This window comes from Notamacropus eugenii, chromosome 2, assembly GCF_028372415.1.
Source record: "Notamacropus eugenii isolate mMacEug1 chromosome 2, mMacEug1.pri_v2, whole genome shotgun sequence".
NCBI lineage: Eukaryota > Metazoa > Chordata > Mammalia > Diprotodontia > Macropodidae > Notamacropus > Notamacropus eugenii.
Window position 1 is genome coordinate 425,122,111 of NC_092873.1, and position 9,961 is coordinate 425,132,071.

General features: G+C 42.2%; 1 protein-coding gene across 4 annotated transcripts in view; it reads right to left on the reverse strand.

Moving 5' to 3' along the window:
* Positions 1 to 8,913, reverse strand: part of RPS6KC1 (ribosomal protein S6 kinase C1) — a 213,768-nt gene extending 204,855 nt beyond the window's left edge. For all 4 annotated transcript variants that reach the window (XM_072647859.1, XM_072647856.1, XM_072647857.1 and 1 more), the window contains exon 1: positions 8,656 to 8,913. In XM_072647859.1, the coding sequence (XP_072503960.1) occupies positions 8,656 to 8,760 (105 nt within the window). In that variant the 5' untranslated portion in view covers positions 8,761 to 8,913. The remainder of the gene's footprint in view (positions 1 to 8,655) is intronic.
* Positions 8,914 to 9,961: the final 1,048 nt, after the last annotated feature.

Here is a 9,961-nt window from a genome sequence, read left to right on the forward strand (position 1 = left end):
CAAGCAGAAAAAGTGCTTCCTCCCTAGGCATGATATGAGACACCTCTTTGCTTTGCCTTCAATAGAGTATATTAACTTGACTGGTCTGCAATTTGCATTTACACTATCACATCACCCTGAAGCAACAGATATGTATTTACAAAGATTATCTTAGTCATAAAAGACAATAAACCATAGAATCAGGGAAAATTAGGACAGTGATTTACAAATGTCCTCAATTTAAGAATGAGAAAACCAAACCATTGAGTGATTTACCCAAATCAATGACAAATCAGTGCCAGAACAAGGACCAAAGTTCAAGTCTCTTGAGTTCCAAGTTCAGTGTTTTTTTCCACTATACCACAAAGTCTTTTTTATTACTTTCTACTACAAATCATGGAATAATATACAGAAAGCCAACATAACACTAATCACTTGGTGCTGTAAGGTCTACAGTATTTTCTAAGAATTTTGCAAATTTATAAACTTTGTAAATTTTTATTAAAATATTTTTGTAAATTTATAAGACAAAAAAATTCTAACTCAGAATTATTTTAGATTCATAAAATTCAAAGCTGTAAGAAACCTTAGATATCATCTTATCCAAACACTCCATTTTGCAGATGAGGAAACTGAGGAACAGAGAAGTTAAGGTAGGCAAGTACCTAAGGTCATACATATAACAAGGAGCCAATGCAGGATTCAAACACAGGTCATCTTACTCCAAATCCATTGTCCTTTCCACTACCTCCTACCAATGACATAAAAAAAAAAAAATTAGCACGCAACTAGTGTCTCAATTTTGACCATCTATATATCCAGTACAAGGTAAGAAAGTACTAAGAGTTAAAATGGAGAAGCTGTTGGTAAGTACTTGGAAAACACTTCATCAAGTAAGCCTGTAAGCCTAAAGGAAATGGCAGAAATATATAAAAAATAAAATACAATAAAATGAGAAAAGTAATGATATTACCTAAAACAGAAGACTACTGCTACTTTGTTGAATCACTGAGATCCATTCCATAGAAATATACTACAAGGACTGAGAATCTGAAGAATATCACCTAAAGTTATATGTCTAGGTATGAGAGAGATACACACACAGATGCGCAAGCACCAACTTGCTTTACTTATTTCACAACATAGTCTCAGGGGGGATACTTCTTTACTTAATTCTCCAGAGGAAAAATGCTTTCCTCACCACTCTAAGATAACCTATTTTAAAGCATTAATAATTATTTCTCTTTTATTTTTACAAGCATGTATTTTCATTCCCTCCCAGTAGGTTCCCTAATTGAACAACTTTTTTTAAAGAGAGGGAAAAAAACTCTCCTAACAATTACACATCGTTGAGGCAGAGCCAAGATGGTGGAGTAGAAAGACACACATACACTAACTCTTCCCCCACAACCCTGTAAAGAATATCAGTAAAGAAAAACCTCAACAAATCGTAGAGCAGAAAAAGCCGCAGAAAAACAGAGTGGAGAAGATTTCCAGCCACGGTGACCTAGAAGCCTGAAGGGAAAAGTCTGTTGCACTGGATGCGGAGCTGAACACAGCCCAGTCTTGGCCACATGGTGCTGGGAAGAGTAGGCCTCTGCTGCCCCAGAAGCAGCAGAAGTCTGCAGATCCTTCAACTCACAGGTGCCAAAGGCAGCTTCAAAGGTCAGTGAGAGGGTTTTTCCAACTTGGTGAGAAGGGAGCAGGGTTCTCCCCTAGCCTCCGACCCAGGAACAGGAGGCAGAGGCAGCAGTAGCCAGGGTCCATTGTTCCATTGTTGGAGCGCTCAGCTTAAAGCCCCTGGGGGAATTGAGGAGCTGTTATGAATCTCAGCACTGACTGGTAGCCCTGCCCCCCACCTAAAGCCCCTGGAGGAATTGAGCAGCTGATCTGAATCTCAGCAGGGAGCCAGCCAGGGAGTAAACTCCTTTCCCTTGATTTGCCATCTTGAAGGAACTGAGATCTTACAGGTCCCAAGAGTATACCCTACTCTTGACAAAGGACTCAAAAGTCAAGTAACTGGTTGAGAAAATGCCCAAAAAAGGGAAAAAAAATAAGACTATAGAAGGTTACTTTCTTGATGAACAGGTATTCTCTCCCATTCTTTCTGATGAGGAAGAACAATGTTAACCATCAGGGGAAGGCATAAAAGTCAAGGCTTCTGCATCCAAAACCTCCAAAATAAATATGCAATGGTCTCAGACCATGGAAGAGCTCAAAAAGGATTTTGAAAATCAAGTAAGAGAAGTGGAAGAAAAATTGGGAAGAGAAATGAGAGCGATACAAGAAAATCATGAAAAGCAAGTCAACAGCTTGCTAAAGGAGACCCAAAAACATGCTGAAGAAATTAACACCTTTAAAAATAGACTAACTCAAAAGGTAAAAAAGGCCCAAAAAAGCCAAAAAGGAGAAGAATGCTTTAAAGGGCAGAATTAGCCAAATGGATACAGAGGTTCAAAAGCTCACTGAAGAAAATAGTTCTTTAAAAATTAGAATGAACAAATGGAAACTAATGACTTTGTGAGAATCCAAGAAATTACAAAACAAAACCAAAAGAATGGAAAAAATAGAAGACAATGTGAAATATCTCATTGGAAAAACAACTGAACCGGAAACAGACCTAGGAGAGACAATGTAAAAATTATGGGACTACCTGAAAGCCAGGATGCAAAAAAGGGCCTAGACATCATCTTTCATGAAATTATCAAGGAAAACTGCCCTGATATTCTAGAACCAGAGGGGAAAATAAGTATTGAAAGAATCCACCAATCACCTCCTGAAAAAGATCCAAAAACAGAAACTCCTAGGAATATTGTAGCCAAATTCCAGAGTTTCCAGGTCAAGGAGAGAATATTGCAAGTAGCCAGAAAGAAACAATTCAAGTACTGTGGACATACAATCAGGATAGCCCAAGACCTAGCAGCTTCTACATTAAGGGACCAAACGGCTTGGAATATGATATTCCAGAAGTCAAAGGAACTAGGACTAAAACCAAGAATCACCTACTCAGCAAAACTGAGTATAATATTTCAGGGGAAAAAACAGTCATTCAATGAAATAGAGGACTTTCAAGAATTTTTGATGAAAAGACCAGAGGTGAAAAGAAAATCTGGCTGTCAAACACAAGAATCAAGAGAAGTATGAAAAGGTAAACAGGAAAGAGAAATCACATGGGGCTTACTGAAGTTGAACTATTTACATTCCTACATGGAAAGATAATATTTGTAACTCTTGAAACTTTTCTCAGTATCTGGGTAGTTGAAGAGATTATGAACACACACACACACACACACACACACACACACACACACACACACCCACAGGGTGAGTTGAATAGGAAGGGATCATATCTAAAAAAATAAAATTAAGGAGTGAGAGAGGAATATATTGGGAGTAGAAAGGAAGAAATGGAATGGGGCAAATTATCTTTCATAGAAGAGGCAAGAAAAAGCTTTACCAATGGAGAGGAAAAGGGGGGAGGTAAGAGGTGAAAAGTGAAGCTTACTCTCATCACATTTGGCTCAAGGAAGGAGTAACAGGCACACTCAATTTGGTATGAAAATCTATCTTACACTATAGGAAAGTAGGGGAGAAGGGGATAAGCAGAGTGGGGGAAAGGATGGAAGGGAGGGCAAATGGAGGGAGCAACTAGAAGTAAACACTCTTGGGGAGGACAAGGTCAAAAGAAAGAATATAAGAAATGGGGGCCAGGATAGGGTGGAGGGACATATAGTTAGTCCCACACAACATGACTATTATGGAAGTCATTTGCAAAACTACACATATATAGCCTATATTGAATTGCTTGCCTTCTCAGTGGGGATGGGTGGGGAGGGAGGAAGGAAAAGAAGTTGGAACTCAAAGTTTTAGGAACAAATGTTGAGAATTGTTTTTGCATACATCTGAGAAATAAGAAATACAGATAACAGGGTACAGAAAATTATCTTGCCCTACAGGACAAGAGAAAAGATTGGGATAAGGGAAGGGAGGGATGTTAGAAAGGAGGGCCTATTGGTGGAAGGGGCAATCAGAATGCAAGGCATTTTGGGGTGGGGGAGGGGAGAGATGGGGAAAAATCTGGAACTCAAAATTTTGTGGAAATGAATGTTAAAAATTTAAAAAAAAAATTAAAAAATTTTAAAAAACCAATTACACATAGTCCAGCAAAACAAATTCCTATGTTGGCTATGTCCAAAAACGAATGTCTCTTTCTTCATTTGAAGTTCATCACCTCTCTGGAAGAAGATAGAATGTTTCATATTTACTCCTCTGGACTCATAATTTATCACCGCACTGATCAGCATACAAAAGTCATTCAAAATTGTTTTTCTTCATAATGTGGTCATTGTATAAATTGTTCTCCTAGTTCTTCTTATTTCAGGGGAACTAGTTCAGTTCAAAACAGCATCAATTCTAAACCCAAGGACCCCAGCTTCTGGAATAAGAACTCACTGTTCAACAAAAATTGCTGGGAAAACTGGATAACAGTGTGGCAGAAACTAGGCATAGAGCCATGCCTGACACTGTACACAAGAATAAAGTCCAAATGGGTACATGATCTCAGTATAAAGACTGATACCATGGACAAAATGGAGGAGCAAGGAATAGTGTATTTATCAGATTTATGAAGAAGGGAAGAATTTTTGACTAAAGAAGAGACAGAAAGCATTATGAAGTGCAAGATGGATAGTTTTGATTACATTAAACTGAAAAGTTTTGCACAACCAAACCCAATGCAACCAAAATTCGGAGGGATATAGTATATTGGGAAAGAATTTTTATGGCTAAGCTTGAGGATAAAGGCCTCATTTCTAGAATATGTAGAGAACTGAGTCAAATGTACAATAATAGAAGCCATTCCCCAATTCATAAATGGTCACAGGATATGAACAGGCAATTTTCAGAGGAAGAAATTAATCATATGAAAAATGCTCTAAATCACTTCTGATTAGAGAGATGCAAATCAAAACAACTCTGAGGTACCACATCACACCAATTAGATTGGCAAACAAGACAGAACAGGAAAATGATAAATGTTGGAGAGGATGTGGGAGAGTTGGAACACTAATTCATTGTTGGTGGAGCTGTGAGCTCATCCAACCATTCTGGAGAGCGGTTTGGAACTATGCCCAAAGGGCTACAAAAATGTGCATACCCTTTGACCCATCAATATCGCTTCTAGGACTATATCCCCAAGAGATCATAAAAATGGGAAAGGGTCCTACATGTACAAAAATATTTATAGCAGCACTCTTTATAGTGGCCAAAAATCAAGGGGATGCCCATCAATTGGGGAATGGCTGAATAAAGTATGGTATATGAATGTAATAGAATACTATTGCACTATAAGAAATGATAAACAAGAAGACTTCAGAGAGGCCTGGAAAGACTTAATATGAACTGATGCTGAGTGAAAGGAACAGAACCAGGAGAACTTTGTGCACAGCAATGACCACAGTGTGCGAGAGATTTTTCTAGCAGACTTGGATCTTCATAGCACTGCAAGGACATAAAGAAAAAAAAAATTCCCAATGGTCTTCTAAGGCAAAATGCCTTCCACAGCCAGAGGAAGAACTATGGAATTCAATCGCAGAATGTAGCAGATTGTTTTTATGTGTGTGTGTATTATGTTTTGGTTTGTTATATGATTTCTCCCATTTATTTTAGTTTTTCTACACAGCATGACTATAATGAAAATGTATTCAGTAGGAATGTATGTGTAGATTCTATATAGAATTGCATGCCGTCTTGGGGAGGGAGGGAGGTGGTGGGGGGTAGATAGGAGGGAAAAATCTAAGTTTTATGGTAGTGATTGTAGAACACTAAAAATAAATAAAATGAATATATAAAAAACAAACAGCATCAATTCATAGAGGTCTTCCCAGGCTACTTTAAAACTGCCTACTTCATGATTTCTTATGGAACAACTTTATTCCATTATATTCATATGCCAAAATTTGTTTAGACATTCTCCAATAGGTGAGTATTACATCAGTTTCTGATATTTGGCTACTACAAAAAAAAAAGGGCTATAAGTATTTTTGTACATTTGAGTCCTTTTCCACTTTAAATGATCTCTGAGTTATGGCCCTCATATTAGTATGGTTGAGTCAAAAGGTATATTTTGGTAACTTATGGGTCATAGTTCTAAAGAAGAAAATTTATTTATTTCAAAAGTTAATTTTGCCTTGGCTGAATATTTTAATAACTTTATCAATGAAAAAGTCAAAAGCTTAAGAGAGAAGGGGAGGGAAGGTAGTATAAAGTTTTTTCCAGTTCAAATTATTCTAGCAATATTGAGAGGACTTTATGATCTCTAAAGTCCCTTCCAGTTTTAATATTCTATGGTTCAAATATGAACAGAATATAGATTCAGAGAGTACTAAGGTAACCTGTTACCATGTTTTAAATTTATCATGTTAAACAATAGTTTAATGAAGAGTTCTTTATTAGATACAAATATTTTAACTCTGGACTGTAATTCTAGCCTATCTTATAGAAGGAAAGGATAAACTTCAATCATTCAGGGAGCTATGACTGCATCAGTGAGTACACTTCCTCCACTGATGCGAACTCTAACCCTCTAACATCTTAATAAAGGAGCTCCTGAGTTGCTGTAGTAGAAAAAAATTCACCACTGTAATGAGCTTCTCCAAACTTAGCCAGGTTGGTACCTGGACAAAAGCCATGTAGTATATGGCCAGGCCCATACTCAAACCCTTTGCAGTTCAGGAAGACCTGCAAGAGCTTTTTCACTGCTGGCATGACCTCCTACAAGGTCACTTCCATACTACAACGAGGCAATGTACTAATATAAGTAATTAAACAATGTTTAATTGGTAATATTATCAGATATAACATATGAAAAACTGACAACTACAAATATTCTTGAAACTAAAGTTTCTTTAGTACTGATTTAAGGATCCCTTTATCTTACACAACTTCTTGCACAACCATGAAATAGCACCAGATAATGAATAAATATACTTCCACATCTCACAATGCTTTTTGACAAGGCCCAACTATAGGAAATCTCTCATTACTCAACAAAACCCCCTTCCTCCATCCAAGCTGATTTACTCACTATGTCCCCCAAAACCTACTCATTCCATTCTGCTCATCCTGTATCTCTCCACTCTGTACCCATCTTCCATTCTCCTTAGATCCACATACTAATCCATCCTCCATACACTCAGGAGGACCTGGAACCTTCAAGTCTTCCTGGACCACTCTAACTATCAGTGATTTCTCTTTCCTTTAAGTTAGCATAGTTAGTACTTAGTCTAATTACTAATTTACATAAATTAGTCCATCTCTGCTATAAGACTTTAAGTAACACTCAGATGGACACTTAAATAATATATATACTATCTTAAATTATCTAACTTTTTTATACATATACATATGTGTGTGTGTTCGTCCTTCGCTGCCGAAGAAGACCATGCCATCAGAGAAATAATGACATGACTTGCACTTGACTTTGTTTTGAGTGAGGGAGGGCTGTGCAGGTCACCAGCCTCACCTCTCCTCCAGAACCATCTGAATCCAGTGACCAGATATTCATCAGGATGACTAGAGATGACCTAGAATGAGGCAGTCGGGGTTAAGAAGCTTGCCTAAGGTCACACAGCTAGTGAGTGTCAAGTGTCTGAGGTGAGATTTGAACTCAGGTCCTCCTGACTCCTGCACTGCTGCTTTGTCTACTGCACTCCCTAGCTACCCCATGTATACATATATCACAGGTGTGAATGGGTATATGTGTATGCCAGTATTGTATATGCATGTGTATACACACAAAAAACTTGAAAAGATCCAGAAACCACTAGTTTATCCATATAATTATGCTAGCACAATTCTATTATGCACAAACATTCTTGACTTTAGATAAGAGACTACCTGATCCCCTCATCTCTGCCACAAAAACCAACTGCACTAACATACAGATTTCAAATACCACCGAGAAGGGCCCGCAGAGCAAGAAGAATCACTTCAGTCCAGTGGGATAGTCCTCCCGAGTACACGCGGACCCACATTCTCTTGCACTTATCGTGCAATACTGCACAGTACGAAGTATTTGCATCTGCGTCTCATCCCTCAGACTGTGGGTATCTTAAAGGCAGAGGCAACCAAAGTTTTATTACCCTAGAACCTAGGGCTGCGCGATGCTAAAGGCACTAGGTGAAGAAGAATCTCGTCCGGAGTCCAACACATGCAGACCGGACAGCACCGGCCTGGGGCCCTCCAGGATCCCTCCCATCCGAAGCTGGGCTGCCCGTCCCTCTCGGCCACTTGTCCCCACCCTCACGTCTACACAGTCTGCCTCAGCGGAATCTCCAGAAAAGTCATTCACACGTTCACCAAACCAACAGAACAACGCACCAGCCCGATTCAGGGCACCTGGGGGGGAGGAGTGGGGAGAGGCACAGAATAGCACAGGCTCTGCTTCCACGGAGCTCGCAGGGGCAAGACACACACAAAAGACCACGCAGGACGCGGGCGGACGCGAGGGCCGAAGTGTCACTGCGGGGGTTCCATCGGGTCCCACCCCCGGGCACCTGCGGGCTGCAGCCTCGGACACCTCCCCCCCAGGACTTCTCCCCGGACCTCGGTCGCCGCCCCCGGCAGACAAGCGAGGTTCCATCGGCCCCGCACGCCCGCGCCCGGGCCCTCACTCACCCGGGCGGTCACCTTATACACCGTGTATCCCCTCGGATGCCGCTGGGGCTCGGTGACCGTGTAGAAACGCGCCAGCTCCGCAGGCCGCTCCCGAGGAGAGGTCATCCTCCCGCCGCCGCCCGCCGCCCGCCCCGGACAGTCAGAGCATCTCTAGCCAGCTTCCTGCCTGCCCTCCCGGCACAGCCCCGAGGAGACCGCGGAGGAGGAGGAGGAGCCTCGGGAGGCGGAGCCTGGGCATCCCTCGGCCGCGCGGCTTCTGGGCAGCTCCGCTTCCGGGTCGGGAAACCACTTCCGGGGCCGGGCCGGCTTCGGACGGAGGCGGAGGCTGGCAGCTGGCCCTGGTGGCTGTGGCACTTGAGTCTGGAGAAGCCGCACCCTGACCCCGCACCGCACCCTCGTCTGGGTAGCGTTAAGAATGTACCCGTTCCCCGTTACTGTGAAAGCCCAGCACCCCCTCGCCATCGCCTCTGTGAAACTCAAATGCTCCCTCTGCCTTGGTCCCCAAGGCATTCCCCCCCACTGTGAGCAGTGACTCCGTAGTGAAACAAACTCTGCCTCCCCCCAACCCGTCACTGTGAGAGCCCAAACACCCCCTCTGCCTTGGTCCCCAAGGCACTCTGACACACGGTGATACAGAGCTTCCTTCCTCCTCTTGTAGACCTGAAAGCCCCTACACCCCCCCCCCGACTCTAGTCACTAGGAGAGCCCCAAAAACCTTTCTGCCTTTGTCACCATGGGAACCCAGATCCTCCCTGTGCCTTTGTTACCATGGAAAATCCACCCCACCCCATGTCTCTGTGGGTGGAACCAGGCACTCCTTGTCACTGTGGGGTCCCTCCTCTGGTTAACATGAAAGCCCAGGTATCCCCTCAGCCCTTGCCAACCTGGAATTGCCGGATCCTGCCCCCCAACCCCGCCCGAGAAAGCCCAGATGCACTTTTTGCCCATGTGGGCATGGGCTTCCTCTGTGCCCGCTCCGCAGGCTTGCCTTCTTGGGAGATCTTGGTTCGGGAATGCCTCCTTCCCTTACCTCTCACGTTGGGCTGAGAGAACCAAGGCTGCCTAGGGCTGTGGACAAGTCACAACTCCCATTTTACCGTCTGAACCTTTGCTACTGAGCGCTCAGAGACACCCTGACCTTCTGTGCCTACCCAGTTTCACACCTCTCCTTTTCACCCTTATCATCATCATCACAATTACCTGGGAGAAAGTAAATGAAGTATCTTTGTGAAACACCTTGAAACCATAAAGCAGAGTACAAATGGAAGCTAGGTCTGATCCCCTAACTATGCTATAAGGCAATCAA